The sequence below is a fragment of the Rana temporaria genome, chromosome 3 (genome assembly GCF_905171775.1).
Source record: "Rana temporaria chromosome 3, aRanTem1.1, whole genome shotgun sequence".
In the NCBI taxonomy this organism is placed as follows: Eukaryota; Metazoa; Chordata; class Amphibia; order Anura; family Ranidae; genus Rana; species Rana temporaria.
The window spans coordinates 312630962-312649908 of NC_053491.1; the positions used below are offsets into that span (position 1 = coordinate 312630962).

The 18947-nt window shown below is 46.2% G+C and overlaps 1 protein-coding gene across 1 annotated transcript; it reads right to left on the minus strand.

The window, feature by feature from the left end:
• Positions 1 to 931: 931 nt before the first annotated feature.
• CD14 (CD14 molecule) lies at positions 932 to 11217 on the minus strand. Its single transcript, XM_040344822.1, has 2 exons — positions 10979 to 11217; positions 932 to 3585 (listed from the first exon to the last, which is right to left on the minus strand). The coding sequence occupies exon 2, from the start codon at positions 3570 to 3572 to the stop codon at positions 2172 to 2174; it is 1401 nt and encodes a 466-aa protein (XP_040200756.1). The 5' UTR covers positions 3573 to 3585; positions 10979 to 11217; the 3' UTR covers positions 932 to 2171.
• Between the last annotated feature and the right edge of the window lie 7730 nt (positions 11218 to 18947).

Here is an 18947-nt window from a genome sequence, read left to right on the forward strand (position 1 = left end):
TGTAAACTGCTAACCCCTATCAGCCCTCATGTAATAGGAAAATAAACAAATGCTGACTTATTTGAAGTGCTACCTGTATGACAACCAAGGCTGCCACCAGTGTCAGATTTATACCTTGCTGGGCCCGAGGCATTTCAAGTTTGGGGCCCCTCTACTCTGCCAATTTCATCTGACACTTTTCTATGTCATTCTGGCTAAATTTTGATCCAGGTCTACGCCTGTCCGAATCTGACCAATTTAGTAATTTTGGGTAAAACTTTCTAACAAAGTTTGACCCTATTTGAAATCAGGGGCCCAGATTCAAGAAGCAATTGCGTCTGCGTAACCATAGTTACGCAGCGCAATTGCTTACTTGCGGCGGCGTAACGACTTCTCCTGATTCAGAGAGCTTGTTACGCCAACTGCAGCCTAAGATATGCGTGGCATAAGGCTCTTATGCCCTCATATCTTAGGCTGCATTCTTACGCAGGCCGATAGGTGGCGTTCCTGTTGTGGTCAGCGTATAGTATGCAAATTGCATACTAACGCTGATTCACAACGTTACGCGAGCCCTGCGTACGCAGTTTACGTTGTTTGCGTACGGCGGTTTTTGCGTAAGGCAGCCCATGCTATTAGCAGGGGCAGCCAATGCTACGTATATAATTAGAAATTTACGTAGTTTGCGTAAGTGAATCGTGAATGGCGCTGGACGCCATTCACGTTCACTTTGAAGCAAATGACGTCCTTGCGACGTCATTTACCGCAATGCACGTCGGAAAAGTTTCCCGACGGAGCATGCGCTCTACGCTCGGCGCGGGAACGCGCCTAATTTAAATGATTCCCGCCCCCTACGGGATCATTTACATTAGGCGCCCTTACGCAGGGCATTTTTGAAGAGCGCCCACGCAAATTACGTGGCTACTGCTTCATGAATGAAGCGTAGCGCAAATGATTTGCGTAGGCGCAGGGTAAAAAGGGTACACTGCGCCTCCGTAAGGAGCGCGCAGCTGTACCTGAATCTACCCCAGGGAGTTTCAGATTTGCCCATTGTCCCAATCAGGGTCAAGCGGGGGATTGAGCTTCTCTCCCGTGATTCTCACTGCAATAAATGAATACTTCATTAACTTCACTAACTTATTGTCGGGGATGTTGCCTAGCACATTTCAAACTTTCCTCTCATCCAGTGGTGGCTGATGGCACTAACCCCCCCATGGCATTAACCCCCCGCAGCACTAACACAGCCCCCCCCCACCACCACCTGCTGTCCTTACCTTGGATGTGGGCAGTGGGAGCTCGGGGAAAGCTGCTCTGGTGTCCTCTCCTGGAGCAGCTTCCACTGTGTCTCCTCTCTCCTCCTCCCGGCACTAGGCGTCCAATAGAATGACGTTTTGGCCAATCGGGAAACAGGTTTCATAACTGCTTCCCATTTGACGGAGAGGAGGATCAGTGTTGCAACAGCGAACTTTCATTCGCTGTTGCGAAACACTTGGGTGAGCTCCAGAAGCAAAGCTCTAATTCATATGCCTGGTGACCCGAAAGGGGCAGGACACATGAATAGGGGGTGGCAGCGGGGGCGGTAATTAGAATCATGTTATGCATGAATATATCCACTACATATAGGAGGAAGAGAGAATGGGGGGTCGGCGCCCCTAATGGACAGGCCACCCCAGCTCTTGTCACACCCACTTGTCTCTTGTAAACAAGGCAATCAATTCTGCAACACATGTAAAAATAAACATCTCGAATAGTAAAATAATATGAGAAGTTGAAATGTGAAACATCTGCCAGAAGCCCTCATCCATGTATTTGCCTCTAAAATCAGGTTTAACTATTCCATATCCTGACACCTACACACACCTTGTTACCTTTTTAATAATAAAACAAATTTTATAATCATTACATTTTTTATAAAGGCCTGGGGTAATTTCCCCTTTTGCCCACTTATAAATCCGGCACTGGCTGCTTCCACAGAATGAAAAAGTGAGCATAGCCAACCAGGGACTGCATGTGGGTTATTTGCAGGATCTGCAGAAAATGAATGCAGCCACCTTGCATAAAAACTGATAAGCTGTAATATTTATTTTTTAAATTTTGGGTCACCAATGAAATCAGCCTGACAGTTTTTTTTAAAACAATGTCCTCTGAAAGCACCCGTTGGCTAATCCAGCAGATTCAAAGAAGAATCATTCTTATTAGAACTGCACACTGTTCGAAATTCTGCTATCTGTCCGTGAAGATCTTGTTTTGTTACTCCGATGAATCTTAACAAAGCAAATTATTATAGCTATACTTAACAATAATACTATGATGCATATCAAAACTATTAAGAGATGCGTATGACACTCAAAGAATGATCGATTGACATCATCGACCAACATATCCTTAATTGAAGAGGGGGAATTACATATGTATCCTTCGGGCCACTTTTGCACTATCCAATCAGTTTCTGCAATTTCTCTCATTTCAGTCACAAAAGAACATGAACAGGTATATGGATTATTGTCTCCTTTAAAACTTCTTAGATGTTCAAAGTGTTGCAGCTGCCCTCTGTTTATGGTTTCAATAAGATTCCCATCAACAGCTAGGACCTGAAGAAAAGGGAGATTACCCATGGGAGAAATAGTTGTAAATGCATTGTAGGACAGATAAAGCTCCCTCAGCCTTGTCAGTGAGATATTTAGCATTTCAATTTTGTTGTGGCTTAAATCAAGAACTTCACAGTTTTTAGGCAAACCAATATCCACATGCTTCAGGCCAGTATAAGACAAATTTAAGCGAATTAATGAAGGCTGCCAATCACAAATAAAATTGGACATGCTTGAGAAATTGTTCTGACTTAGGTCTAAGTGCGCCAATAGGTTGTACTTCCTTAGTGTTTGGCACACAGATCCAAAATTAGCTAAATTATTATGTTGAAGCTTTAATATCTTGAGAATGGGAAATGCACCACTACAAAAAGAAGAAGAGAGACCTTCCTCTTGAATAAGATTTTCCGATAGGTCTAGATCTGACATGAACTCAAAATTCAAACTGATATTACATGGAAAAGCTTTCAAGTTGGACTTGGACACTGTTAATTTTCCCAGTGTAGACATCCAGTTTCCAAGACCATAGAACACAGTATCTGTCTGTATTAATGGATGTGAAGACACGTTGATGAATTGCAGAGACGATATATGAGGCTGTTGCTTTTCTGGTGTCCGGTTATATTGTCCAACAAAAGTTGTGTTTTCAAATGAAAGCAAAGTGACTGGAATCTTCTGCAACCATTTTATAAAGTCAAATAAAAAATCCTCAGACAAAACAAGGTTTACAAAGCTGATCTTGGTTAACTGACTTTGAACCTCATTCTGAGCCTGCAGCAGTTCAACGTTGAAGGTGTTAAAATATTCTGCATTCACATAGTTTCCTCCAATGAATTCAAAGCTGGAAGCCGAAATACATGAAATGATAGACAGGATGTTGTTGAAGTTAAGAGGCAAACAAGAACAATGTCTAACGGAGGGATCGTAGGTGCAAACTGACTGTGCCTCTAAAGCTGGGATCTTCTGAGCAAATAAAAAGATAACAATAAAAGAATGGCTGATCTCCATTGTGGAATATTTTCTAGAAAAATATAGGGAAATGAAAAAACAAACAAGTTAATTGAATATTATTTAACCATACTATTAAAGGAGTTTTCTGTTAAAGCTAGAAAGCTCTAATGACATTCTGGCACTTCCAAAGCTAGCAATAGGTGGTTCAAATCTCTGCCAGTTCAGCCATGTATGTGCAGGCTGAATGTACCCAAGTTAATCGATCAATCAACTTGGGTAGAACCAGCCTGCTGAGTTTTACATGTCATTATTGCTAGTGGCTGTTATAGCCGTTCACAATAATCACAATAGCCTTGTGGGAGGGATTTCCCTGTCTACACTGGTTGGAAGAAATATAATCGCTCCGTCTATGACCAGCCTAACTACAAGTGAGAATACAGCTAATTCATTTAATCATTTAGATTTTGAGGCATTGGTGCCTTGGTGCCCGAGTCAGAGGAGTAAAAGATGCCTTCCTCTGCATACCAGGCTCTTCCTACTAGGTACATTATAGACGTCATCAGAAGCTAAGTACTCATGGTGTGTAATTAACCTAATATACCCTTCAGGCTAGGTTTCCTGGGAACTCCCACATTGAATAATTTGCAGGTAAATGCACATATCACATAGCACTCAACTAACAAATATCATCCTCGTGGACAAATCCACTTAAGTGTTACATATCAGATAGTTGCATTAATTACACCATCATATAAACTTTTAAAATTTTAATTAATTAAAATTCCAAAATCTATTTTATACAAAAAAAAAATCACCATCGACATCTAGAGGTGAGTATGTGGAACTCTGCACAAATATATAATAACCTTCCCTATAATAAACAATATTGAAATTAAATTAAATAATTAAAACTTATATAAAATACCTATATTCTGAATGGATGCTAGCATATCCAACCAACCCCATACATTCTTTAATAAACAGTTAGTAATTGGTCAAAAAGCATTTAAGCACTCCTCGCCCCCTTACATTCGGCATGTAATTTTTTTTTAGGGGGGGGTTGGGGGCTTCGCTTTGAGTGGTACTTCCTGTCCCACTTCCTCTTTCCGCCTACAGGCCGCCTAGTCAACTCCTCCTGTCCACCTAGGCATAGCATGGGTTGTCAGCACCCAAGGCAAGACAAGTAATTTGCACCCCTAACCCACGGACATTTAGGGCTCCCTGAGTCCCTTCCACTTGTACAGTATTAAAACCCCTTATGGTACATTTTGGGATGTGCCACTGTTTCTCTTTGTTCTCCTTTCTTTGCTTTTAAGCTCTCACTATCCTAATTTCTTGTTTTGATTCCCCCCCTTCCCTCTCCCTCTAGTCGTCTTTTTTGTTCTTTCTCTTATTCTTTCTCTCCTTTTTCTTTGTTCCACTCTCTCTTTTCCTCTCCCTTCCATGACTTCTCTATTTTTATTTTTTCTCTTACTCCTTGGTGGGGGGGGGGCGAGTGGCAGTTCTGCTGGGGGGTGGGATCAGTGGCAGTGCTGGGCAGAGTTGGAATGAGTGGCAGTGCTGGGGGGGGGGGGATTTCTGATCAGCCAACTTAGGTGTTCTTGATCAAGGCCATCTGCTTATCTGAGAATAGTAGTGGGGACTTGTAATGGCAACTATAATCACAGGTAGTGTTAATCACTGTATCTCCGACTTTGTGGTGTCTCGTAGCAGTAACACCTATGCCGAAATCAGGAAATAGGGTCTCCTCCAGCTTTTCCCACTTCACATTCCTCATCAGTCAGCTGACCTCTAGTCTCTGCCCCCAGCCATGCCGTGAACTGAATGGGTGGCTGCGGGCTTTAGGAACAGCCCTGCTGGGAGAGCAGCGCGGGCATCAGGAACAGCCCAGGATTTGGTGACCCCTGGCAAATCGTCATTTGACCCCGAGGGGGTCCTGACCCCCAGGTTGAGAACCACTGCTCTAAGCGATCTTCTGGGACACGTGACAGGTCGCCTGTCCACTCTGAGAGAACAGCGTGCCCGGTCGTGAACTCAAAAGCAGTCACAGCCAGGTGCCCAGAGTGAAAATGGAGGCGCCGGCGGAGAGGAGGGGGAGAGGAGCGATGCTCTAGGTGGCTGCATCACTGTACCGTGGAAAAGGTAAGTGTCTGTTTATTAAAAGTCAGCAGCTACACTTTTTGTAGCTGCTGCCTTTAATAAACATAAAAAGCCTGGAACTCCGCTTTAAGGTCTATATCTAAATTAATTCCCTGTGGATTCAAAGTACATCATTCATATATCCACCTTGTTTTATTCTGTGATATGGCTTTCCGCATATCATTACCCCTCCAATGGTTATCAACGTTATCTATACTAACAAAGGTAAGCAAAGAAGGGTCTCTATTATGAAACTGCCTAAAATGATAGGAGAGGCTATGCTTTCTAAACCCCTTCCTAATGTTATTCAAGTGCTCACCCAACCTCACCGCCAGCCTGTGTGTAGTGTGGCCAACATATTGCTGGCCACACGGGCAGGCCAGGGGGTAGGTTACGTGCATAGGCGTCCGCTCCATAGGGCAAGGGAGGGCGTTTGCCCCCCCTGGAATCGTAAAAGAGTGTTGACAATGACACGCCGCCTCCTGCACATCAGTGGGCCAGGGCCACCGGCACCGCCGATTGTCACTGTCATCATTCATGTCTGTCAGTGTCTGTGTTGCATTTATTCCGCCCCCGCGGCCCACCCGTTTGCCGGCGTCAGCCAATATGATCATCGCGCCCCGCCCGGCGCCCGTCCTGGCGGCATAACATCACTCACAGTGGGAGGGGATTATCATTCATGGCTGTGAATGATGGGAGGAGCGTAGAGAGCTGCCTGCTAGAGGAGCCAGGGCCGCCGAGGAGGAACCAACCAGCAACAACATCTTCATTACAATTGCACAGCACAGCAGCATCAGTGTCACCTGTCCCTTCTGGGCACATTAATGCTGGCAATACATGTATAGATTTTTGAAAATTCTTTGTACATTCAATGATTGGACGAATGTAATTCAAAGATTTCACTTGCTTTTAACATTTTTAAAAGTAAATGTAATTTCTGATGAAGACGGCAAACACTGTCATTCGATGCAGAGATAAAACGATAATTCTCCCACTCTACAAGACTCTGGTCTGTTTGCATCTTGAGTATGCCGTTCAGTTCTGAGCACCAGTCCTCAGGAAGGATGTGCTGGAACTGGAGAGAGTCCAGAGAAAGGCAACAAAGCTAATGTAGCGCTCACCCCCGAAGGAGCCGCTGATTAGTTTGGGATCGGCTTACTGAGTTACTTTCTTGACTTGGTCTAGGGGTGATTTCTGTAAGTGTGAATAAAGAGCAAGTGTCCAGACATCAAATTCAGTTTTCAATGCTTTATTCCAAGGCCCAACACGGCCAACATCAACATGGCAGAGAAAGGCTGATGAGCGTACAGAAAACTTTAGTATCAGGCCTTGGATATGAAGAGAGAGAGCAAGCCTGCTCTCAGCAATGATATAGCTCAATTCGTCGCCACCCCAATCAGGGTGGGTAAAGTGCCCCCGGACAGGCGGTTATCTCAAGCCTGTCAGCCGGAGCGTCACTTGCTGATCACTGGGAGGAAACAGACCTCTGCCACAGGCCTGACTCAGGGCCTCTGCCACAGGCCGGACACTTGGGATTTGTGAGATCAATTTTAGCAAATCCTCCCAGTTAGTTCAATCAATGTCACCCACTGACAGCTTGAGCATACCTGTCATATGGTGTGGTGACCGGATCCCCGATGGTTCGTCTAGGCCTCCTGGACAACCTCTAGTTCTAGGTTCCCCCGAGCCGATCCCCCATCGAACAGCCTCCAGCTTAGGATCCTCTCAACAGAAGGTTGGGACCCAGCAAGTCGCTGGGGCCCCTCTCAATGTCGGGATGAAGCTCTGCATGGTGCACAACCTCAGCGAAGCAGGCGGGGCCCATGGATGCGCGTACCCTGAAGGTGGGTACCGCACCTGGAACTCTGGCCCGCATAGAACAACCCGCCAAAAACGGCTGCCCCAGATATACCCCCCTCCCAGCATGCCGAACGAGGGAAGAACTCCTCTGATTGGCTGCTGGGAGAAGGTGGGTCTGTCAGAACCCCTCCGCCCAGGGGTGATAACATACCCCTGGAGCGCAAACTGACCTACAGGACCGATTCTGAAGTGGGCAGAAGCCTGAGTTTCCATAAATCACGAATGGGAGTAAAACTAACCCTTCCATTCCCCACTAACTTTAGTGTAGCGCCTGCACTAAAAGTAAGGGGGGCGCTACACTAATAAAGGGACTGGAGGATCTCAGCTACAGAGAAAGACTACATGCATTGAATTTATTCTCTCTGGAGAAGGGAAGCTTGAGAGGGGATATGCTAACTATTATAATATATAATATAATAACTAGAATTGAAGCGGTTTAACCTTAAACTGCATAGAGGGTTCTTTACTGTCAGAGCAGCAAGGATGTGGAATTCTCTTTCACATGCAGTGGTATCAGCAAGCAGCATTGATTTAAAAAAAAAAAACGATTCCATGGGCATCTTAGCGATCACAACATATAGGGATATACAATGTACTATTGACATAAACACATACACCCACAAACACACCATAGGTTGAACTGGATGGACTGGTGTCTTTTTTCAACCTTACCAACTATGTAATTCTGCTCCTTTAAATTTTCTCGTCACTGTTGACAAAACCGAACATCGATTTTGACCCCACTAATGATTAGAAAATAAAATAATGATCTTAAAATAATGTTCAAATGAAAATCTATATGTGTATGGTCAGCATTAGGGTGTACTAACACTGAGCATGGTTGCACGAGTAATTCTCCTCTTCTGGTCTACACTCACACTGAGATATGATTAAAGTGATATTAAAGCTTAGTGTTTTTTTTAAATAACAAACATATCATACTTAACTCCACTGTGCAGTTTGTTTTGCACAGAGTGGCCCCGATCGTCCTCTTCTGGGGTCCCACGGCGGCTCTCGCGGCTCCACCTGGCATTAGATTACCCCCTCTGAGAAACTCTCGCCCGAGGGGGTTACCTTGCAGGCACGCTCCTGTGTCATACACATTCGGAGTCCATAGACAGCCGCGTCATTGGATTTGATCGACAGAAGCGAGCGCCAATGGCTGCGCTGCTATCAATCTATCCAATGAAGAGCCGAGAAATCATGGAGAGAGCAACACGGGATCACACCCATGGAAATTTGGGGCTCGGGTAAGTAAAATAGGGGGGCTAGACACTGCTGTTGTTGTTTCACCTTAATGCATAGGACGCATTAGGTTGAAAAAACACGAGGGTTTACAACCCCTTTAAGTATTCCTGAGCACACTAATATCATAACCTCTGCCAGCCAGACCACAGTGATCCCGAATTCTGTTCTCACTGCTCTATAGAGAGATCTATAGAAAGTTCTGTGCTCAGACATGGTGTACACTAACACTAAAGTGAATCATACCAAACCACAAGTGAACCGCGCCCACGACCACTACTTCCAAGTGTTTTTGGGCACAAAACACTTAACCATTCCCAAGCATGGTTTGAAGCACTCACAATATACAATCTAACTGGACCCAGGGAAGGAACCGACCTAGGCATGCTTAAAACTGTCAGTGTGAGTGCACCGCCAGGAGATAAGCACTGCAGCTAGATGGCCCCATGTGGAGGGTGCCTAAGGTCTCAAGCACACAGGATGTTTTGCAATCCCTCCTAGAAGACACCCCCCCCTCCCCTGGCAGCAGCTTTTTGGACGAAAAAAAGGCAGTTGCTTGTAAAAGTGTCTAAAGGTGCCACAGAGCTGGGTATTCATTTCATTGGCCAGAATAATAATTTATTCTGGCTATTGAAATGAATAAACGCTTATAAAGTGCTAAACCTGCCAATCGTTTAAGTGCGTTTAGCAGCGTCAAGCTTTTTTTCCTGCCAAAACTCAGTAGATACGCCGACCTAACTCGGAATCTGCACCGTCCTAAGTTTAAGTGTATTCTCAAACTGAGATACACTTAAACCTAGCTAAGATACGACAGCCTGCGCCGTCGTATCTTAGGGTGCAATATTTAGACTGGCCGCTAGGTGGTGCTTCCATTGAGTTTGGCGTAGAATATGTAAATCACTAGATGCGCCTATTCACAAACGTACGTGCGCCCGTCGCAGTAAAGATACGCCGTTTACGTAAGGCATTTTCAGGCGTAAAGTTATTCCATCAAATAGCTGGACTAGTAATGTTAAGTATGGCCGTCGTTCCCGCGTCGAAATTTGAAAATTTTACGTTGTTTCCGTGAATAGGGCTGGACGTAATTTACGTCCACGTCGAAACCAATACGTCCTTGCGGCTTACTTTTACGCAATGCACACTGGGATATGTACACGGACGGCGAATGCGCCGTTCATAAAAAACTTTAATCACGTCTGGTCATAGTTAATATGCATAAAACACGCCCCCCACATCCTCATTTGAATTTGGCGCGCTTACGCCGGCCTATTCACGCTACGCCGCCGTAACTTAGGAGGCAAGTACTTTGTAAATACAGTACTTGCCTCTCTGACTTACGGCGGCGTAGCGTAAACACGCTACGCCGCCGCAAAGATGCGCGCCCCTACCTGAATCCAGCTATATGTGTATATGGACATATAAGATAACATACAAGGGATTTTAGAAGCTTTCGGCTTCACGGCCGGGCACTCACTGCTCATGCGCAATTGGCGCTGCGCTCTGTGAGTGGTCAGACGATTGCCTGGGACCTGTCAAGTGTCCCAGGTGATTGCCTACAGGGAGGGGCCGCCGTAGGCGATATGACGTATCACCTAAGCGGTCCCTGGGCGGAAGGAGGAAGTGGGACAGGAAGTCCCACTCCTACTAAAGCCCCCACTCCCCCCCAAAAAAAATGACATGCCAAATGTGGCATGTAAGGGGGAGGATTTAATCTCCGCTTTAAGTCCCTTATGCTTACCACACACATTACAATCTGACTATACAATCATCTTTAGATTTACCAAAACTATGTGATTAGAGGGCCTACCTAAATGATACAATGAATCTGCATCTAATTGGGCAGGCCATTGCACTGTTTTTACAGATCTAAAGAAGATTGCAATCAGATTGTAACACGACTGATGAACTTTAAAAAACAGTTTTACACGAGTTGGCAAAGATTTGAACTCTGCTGTGGGTAATTGTTGAGTTAAAAACCATGGATTGCAACTACCACCTAGCATGCTGTCTGTATTGTTGTCCCAGAAAAAAGTTCTTCACTTATATCAGAAGAAGAATTCAGCTATGACATCACTGCAATCAGGATTCCGATTAAAATACTTTGTATTTGCAAATGTTTATTATCCCAGGGTCTTTGGATTATTTTCACATTATCTTTCTATATACGGTAAAGAGAAAAAAAACAAGAAAAAAGAGACAACATCACCAAAACAACTTACTTCTCAGACTTATGTAGCTGTGCTGTCAAAGCTGTGTGCTTCCTTTCAGTTTCTGCGCTGCATTTCTGACAGCAGCCAGCTCATTTTCTTCTCTGCAGTTTTTCAGTTGGGAGCAGAAAAAAAGAGTAATGGCAAAAACAACTCAAAGGACAGACTTCCTTTTCAGAAATTCCCATTTCGTAACCGAGCTGCAGGAAAGAATCTGAGTCTGCAGAAAGGTGTTACATTGAAGACTTTTTTTGTGCTAGGGGCGGGGACAGAAACTTAAAGTTGCATACTCTGGATGTTACATTTCAAGCTATGCTTTTAAACGTGTAACTTCTATTTTAGGCATGTTAAAAACATTTTTAATTTAGTTTATTTATATAGAAACACATTTTTATGACAATTTCACAAGCTTTTTAAAAGGGGTTGTAAAGGCTTGTTTTTTATTTTCTAAATAGGTTCCTTTTAGCTAGTGCTTTGTTGGTTCACTTACCTTTTCCTTTAATTTCCCTTCTAAATGTTTTTTTTTCTTTGTTTTCTTTGTCTGAATTTCTCACTTCCTGTTCCTCCTCAGTAAAGTGTTTAGTAAGCTGTTCTAAATGACTTTCCACCGTTCGGATGATGGGGGCAAGCTTACTGAGGAGAAACAGGAAGTGAGAAATTCAGACAAAGAAAAAAATAATTTAGAAGGGAAATCGAATGAAAAGGTAAGTGAACCAACAATGCACTAGCTTAAAGGAACCCATTTCGAAAATAAAAGATGAACCTTTACAACCCCTTTAAGCTGAATATAGTTTAAATAAAAATAAGCAAGTATGGAACTGACTCCTGTTCATTATTCTTATACTTGTCATCCAGACTGCGGCCAGACTCATCCACCTTACCAACAGATTCTGAACACCCAATGAAAAAAATGTAAAATACTAACAACAACAACATACCAAGCCATCCACATCTCTACCCCGGCTACATCACCAACCTTTTCAGCAGATTCATGTGGAGACATGGGGAAGTGTATAGTCATGACTATAAAGCAGCGGTTGGCAACCTGTCGATCACAGGCAGGTAATGGGTAAATAGGTGATCCTGCCTTGCAGACCCCAGGACTGCTTCTCCCACATTACAGAGGGCAGGGGGGAGAGAGAGAGGAGGGGGAGAGAAAGAGAGAGAGGGGGGAGGAGGAGAGAGAGAGAGAGAGACTCCAAGAGAGCGCCGCCCTGCTAACTGACACCATACACTGCCCTACTAACTGTCACCATCCACTGCCCTATTAAAGAGGTAGTAAACCCTCCCACATAAAAACGATTTTCTCAATATTATTAAATAAATAGTAATTCGAGATTTTCCTAGCTTGTGACGGAAAATATTAATTATATGAAGACAGGAGGCGAGTATCTTATGCATTATCTTTCTTTAATAATGCCCATAGCAGAAATACAACTTTTCAGTGATTTCAAATAGAAAAACGTTTTAACTGAAAGAAAAGAAAAACTACAACACCCAGCAGCCCTCAGGCTGGGACTGCCAATCATGAGGCAGGACAGCCGGCATATAAGGGGCTGCCTCCTTAGAACCTTCCTCTTTCTTGAGGCGAATCGGCAGGTAGCCCGGAACAGCAAACAGTTCGAAAACACCGGGACCTTGGTAAACTGGACCTTCGGTACCGGATTCGGTCAACGGCATCCCGACTCCGGATCTGGAGCGCAGTAGGAATCTCCCTCTTTGGTCTGCGATGAACTAAAACCCATGGATCGAAACGGAACAGCAATCTCAACTCCCGGGGCGTATCAGCCCCCGACTTGCAGGATGCGTGGTTCAACAGCCTAGAACGAGAGAGAGACAACACCGTGATAGGGTTGGGTCGGGAGGGAAGATACTCGCCTCCTGTCTTCATATAATTAATATTTTCCGTCACAAGCTAGGAAAATCTCGAATTATATATCAGACAGGAGGCTCATATCTTATGCAAGTTCAAAGCTATGACAATGTATATATAAATGATAGCAATCGGAACAACTACAAACTGATACAGATATGTGTTCCTCCGGTCTGAAGCAGAATTGGCGGAAGGTGGTCGGGACGACCAGTCCGCCGCTAGTCGTAAGTCCTAGAGGGAGCCGTTCGAGGTGACGACCCTAGTGATGGGCACCTAATGGGGTTATGTCAAACCTTGCCCTAACCATGACCGACCGTGCCCCTCTGGCTAGCGTAGCCGCGAAATCCAGAAACTGAGGATTGACGTAGGAGATAAGGAATTGAGAGAATTGTGAGGATCGCAGCGGGACCGTCAAGGGCTCGTAAGCCTGTATAGAGCGGAGCACGCCTAGTTGTGGATGCGCAGGGAAGAACGGGTGGAAAGCCGATGGAAGACCCGTCGCTGGCCTACACATGATGGAAAAAACCTGACTCAGTGAAATGAGACCCGACGCCTGGCTATGTCCAACGTCGTGAAGCCCGACACACGTATGGCGGAGTGAAGTGCGTTGAAACTTAACGCCTGTCAAAGTCGGTACACCCATGGATCTTCCCCCACCGGTAGTAAGACTACAAGGGAGCGTTAGGCTAGAGTTGCCGAGCGATAGATGTTAAGGGAGCCATAGGACCTCCCGGATTCCAAATAGTCCGTCAGATAGTTGGTCACTACAGGCAGACGTTCGAACAGGCCAACCTGTCCTTGATCACACCAACTAGCGTCCCCAGGTAGATCGAGATGTCGATCTAGTCCCGGGGCCCAGGTCCAAGCAAGGAGACCCCAGCTGAACTTTTAAAAATCGCTGTTCGCGACCGGCACCCCGAAGTCACCCAAGCGGGGCGAGGTAGGATGAGCGCCGTGAGTAGAGGGTGCAGATCCCCGTCCGGACTGGCAAGGAGATGAGGGGAGCGAGTAAACAACCCGGGAAGATCCATCGACATCCCCAGGAGGAGGGGAAGCCTTGGTTACGTCGGCCACCGCAGAGTGAACCGCACGACTGATGTTCTCATGTTTGTAAAGTGAAGGAGGACCCTGAGGGTCAACGAGAACGGGGGAACGCGTAATGTGTCCCCTGTGGCTGGGTTTCGGCGGAGGGCGTCCACAGAGTCCGCCCCCGGATCCGGCCTCTGGTTGCAAAAGCGCAGGAGAGACGAAAGACGAATAGTCCATAGTTTTCAGCAAGGATCCCATAGGTGAGCGAAGGTCAGGAGCATTGACCGGCGAAGCCGCCAATCGCCGGAATCGATTGGGTAACGAGAATTCCAATCCGCCATCATATTGGAAGTGCCTGAGGCATATTCCGCAACCGGAACGATGTTGTGCTCCAGGTATATTGCCAGAAGTCTTTGGACGATCTGCTAGGATACTGGATCTGGGACCCCCCAAGCGATTGACGTACCGGACCGTGGTTACGTTGTCCATGCGCAGGAACACACAGTAGTTGGACTCGTGAGGCAGCAGATTCCTGACGACAGGAAGGTCGCCAGAAGTTCTACGTGTTGACATGCAGCAGAGACTCCGCTGCGGGCCAGGTCCCTCTTGCGGACGAGGGACCGCACCGAGCACCCCGCCGAGGCGGATGGCATCCGACTCTATGACGAAGTCCGTCATGGAATTGAAGATGGTCTTGCCGTCCGATCGCCGGCCTGACGCAACCACCACCGTAGGTCCAGTATGGCTTCTGTGCCCAAAGCAATTTCGTCTGCACAGTGAAGCCCCTAGCGAAAACGCAGGGCCCTGAGTTTCTGGAGGGCTCGATAGTGAAAGGGTGGTGTCGGAAAAATGGCCTGGATTTACGCCGATAACAGGCCGACTAGGCGATCCAATCCGCGTAAGGAGACCCGTAGTTTGCCCAGTAAGATACTGACCTCTTGCAGATGGCGGTCAATTGGTCATGGGTAGCTGAAGGACCGCTCGGCTGGTGTCCACCAAGAACCCGAAAAAAAACTCTATCCCCTGCGATGGGGAGAGGCTAGATCCCCGTGATCTATGGGGAGTTGTCCGGAAGACGTGTTCACTCGCCAGGCGAGGAGGACGAGCTGTTAAGAGTAGGTCTTCCAAGTAGATAACCAACCTCACCCCTCTGAACCGCAGAGGTGAGATTTTACCGCAGGGCGATAACCTCCACCCTTACCTGGCCAGGAAGATGTTACTGAGGAAGCCCGGAGCCCTACCGACTTGTAATAACTTTATCAGCGTGGTCCCGAGTAGTATGCCCTCGGTGGTATGACCGGGGTCTGATTCGGCTAGGTGGAACCGCTGGGGATCAAGTCTCATTGAGCTTGAGCGGCGGTGTCCTGTCGGACACGTAATGTTCGTGCATCCCAGGAGGCAACTTCCCCTTGGGCCCAGCCCCTGAGTTGGACTGGGTCGAACGTTTGTTCAGCGGCAGTAGCCCGTTCGGTAAGGCGTAGGTTGTGGTGATAGGACCAAAAAGGTCTAAGACCCTGGACTGAATGGTCCAAAAGGACCTCTCTATCCTCTTTTGGGATACTTCTCGTGTTTGGTGAGATACCTCCAGAGTATGGGGTCCACCCCAGGAGTGTGCACGACCTTATTTGGCAATGGAAGGGGGTAGTACGCCCTCAATTTGTTTCGGTGGGGTTTACCGACCGATGTCCGGGTCCAGTATTGATATATATTGGGCCACCTCGGGTAGAGGTGCCCAGTCACCGGAGTGAGGATGGCAATCGCCCCCGGATCGACATGGCTCTCCATGAGAGTCCAATAGTGTTCCACCCTGGTCCACAGGGTTGGTGCCGTCATGAAGCGTCATGTGCCCACTGCTCAAATAGTCATCATCATCCTCATCCTCAGACTCAAAGGTGTTAGCCGCCTCGGACGACTCTGGAAGAGTCCATGAGTGGGTCTGGCTAATCCGTCTAGCGGATGGCTGCCTCTGCCTGTGCATCTCCCCGAGGCTCGGGGTCGATCGGAGTCTGGGAGAGCAGTGGGTTGGCAGTCCTGGTGGGGTACTGCCTGGGGCATGTTATTTACTTCCCCTGCCGGGGAGTCGGGGGCCACAGAAATGTGGCGGTGTTTTGGAGACACCTAGTCCCTCTTAGGGGCGGTAAACCGTTGCCGGACGGTCCGGACGTAGGGGGCGCAGGCGGGTTGGGATAACCGACGCCAGGGCGGCCCGGACGGATCTACCGATCAGATATTTAGAAACCTGTGATAAAATCATCTATTGGTATAATTTATTATTTATTTGTATAATTTCATACATTTCTATGTATATTAACGTATTTATTTATTTATTTAATTGTTCAGAAGAGTACATGCCAGGGGAATAAATTCCCCAGAGACATAACCGATGATTAGTATAATATATTCATTAAATAATATTTCATTTATTTACATAATATGATCTATATTTCTAAAATATACATCATATATTTGTCATATCAAATTAATCATATAATCATAAAACACTTATTCACCAATATAATGTATTATTATTCATTTATTAAATGTATTCATTTGTTTGTGATAGTACAGTGAGGGGAGAGATTCCCCACCACAGTGGAGCAAAGCATGAGAACCCGCGTCCTGGGTCTTGCATCGCATGCCGCACACTGGCGTAGCGATACAGGGGGGAGCGAGGTCCTGGCTTGTATAAATTATGTAATTTATTTGTTATTATATATATTTATTTTATTTAATTATTTATTTTGATTCGAATCTTTAAATTATCTATTTATGTATTTCAATTCAGATTAATTTATTAAATTTTATTAAATGTATTCATTTATTGAAAGACAATGAGAATATCCATATATATATATATTTAAATATAGGTTATCTAGAAGATTTTATTCAAATTATTTGATTTACTGACAGTAGCAATACAAGGGGGAATTAAAAGAGATCTTCTTCAATTTAGGGCACACGCTGGCAAGCTGTGTTGAGCAGACCCCCCTGGGGATTCGAACCTACGAGCCTATGGAGAACAGCCTTGCCAAGTCTGCGTGCTAGCCACTAAGCTAGGAGCACTGCCACTGTAGAGGAGAACGATCACAGTGCCTGCCTGCCTCCAACACCGCTGGGTTAGCTTGCGGTGGGAGGAGAGCCTGCGAGGAGAGTCTGACGGGGTTCAACTCCATATTGAGCCGAGGGTTTGAGGGACAGAGCGGACGATGAGGTCCGCTCTCTCCCGACCCGCTCAGAGATTGGGGCGATGAGACTGTGAAGGAGGGGAGCGGCCGCGACGGAGGCCCCGCCCCCCCGCGGAGGCCACGCCCCCGACGGAGGCCACGCCCCCCGACGGAGCGCGCGAAGGCGAGCGTGGGGAAGAAGGAGGGGAGGGACAGTTGCCCAGAGATGGCGCCTGTTGAGGGAGCGAGGGAAAAAGCACGGACCCCTCATGGAGGAGCCGCAGCGCTCCGGCACCAAGGAGGGGGAAGCCCAAGTCAGGATGACTGCAAGTAAAAATAAAGTACAGACATGGCTCGAATACAACTACCTGACACCATTAGGTATCAGGGGAAAACAGACAAAAGGTGCAAAATCGGGGGATACCAGGGAAGAACTCCCCATATCCACAATCTTCCAATAAAACAATCAGAATTTCCAGCAAAAACCTACCTGACACCGGGACATCCGGTATCAGGGAGACAATATAAAATCACAAAATCGGGGAAATACAAGGGAAACCCCCAATATTCCACAATATTTAAACATATGAATCAAAATTCCATAAAAGTACCTGAGACCAAATTCGGTATCAGGGCTAAGATATACACAAATCAAGCTTAAAGTTACATGAAATACTTATCTGTATGCTCTGCCATGAGCAGAAAGAAAGAGGAAGGTTCTAAGGAGGCAGCCCCTTATATGCCGGCTGTCCTGCCTCATGATTGGCAGTCCCAGCCTGAGGGCTGCTGGGTGTTGTAGTTTTTCTTTTCTTTCAGTTAAAACGTTTTTCTATTTGAAATCACTGAAAAGTTGTATTTCTGCTATGGGCATTATTAAAGAAAGATAATGCATAAGATATGAGCCTCCTGTCTGATATATAATTACGATTCAAATGGTTACTTTGAATAGATATAAAATTTTGTTCTTACTGCAAATTTTCTTTATATTGTAAAAGTTTCTCTGCATATTAGCTGGCGCCATCTCCACTGTGGTCTTCCGTGTCTGTAAAGATATGCATTTCCGCCCACAGTACATACTCCTCTCCGTAATACCGTGCATGCACACTAATAGCAATGTCCAAGCCTCTTCTTCGTTTCCTGTTACTACGGAAACGAAGCATAGCGAATCACAGCTGCTCCAATACAAGAGAAAACCCTCCACCCTGTGACGTAGTGAGTCCAGGATCCTCTGGGGGGGAAAATTCAGTGCAAGCATCGCGGGATGTCGGGGCTGACGTCTACAACAGGAAATGACGCAGCCCCGACATAGACACAGAATCTATCCGGCCGAGGCTCTGCTTGCCGGAATGAACGGGGATCCGGCGCATGCGCGGTACACGTCCCCACTCGTGAATGCACCTGTAACTTCACAAGTATACAGGTAAGAAAAAAATGGCTAATAGCAATCGGTTTAAAATAATGACATGCCCAATTACCTTGAAAGTGAAAATTTTAACTATACAACCGCTTTAAGTGTCCGCATACCCTGTCCTACTAACTGTCGCCATCCATTGCCTTGGTAACTGTCACCACGCAAACTGAAAGACAAATTCCAGGACAACTTTGACACCACCCACCATTCTTGGACAAACCATCAGCCCCAGCACCAAAGTCAAAAGCCTCGGAGTCATCTTTGACTCAGACATGACTATGGATGCCCAAATAGGATCAGTAGTCAGCGGATTGCACCATCTTCTTCGCTTGCTGCGTAGACTCATCCCATTCATCCCGGGAAGAGGACACAGCAGCAGTAGTTGGAACACTCATCAATTCCCAGCTCGACTACCCAAATACTAGATTTCTCATTTACAAGTCGTCCAGAACACAGCAGCAAGACTGATAACAGGGAAAAAAACATGGGAATCAATCACCCTGG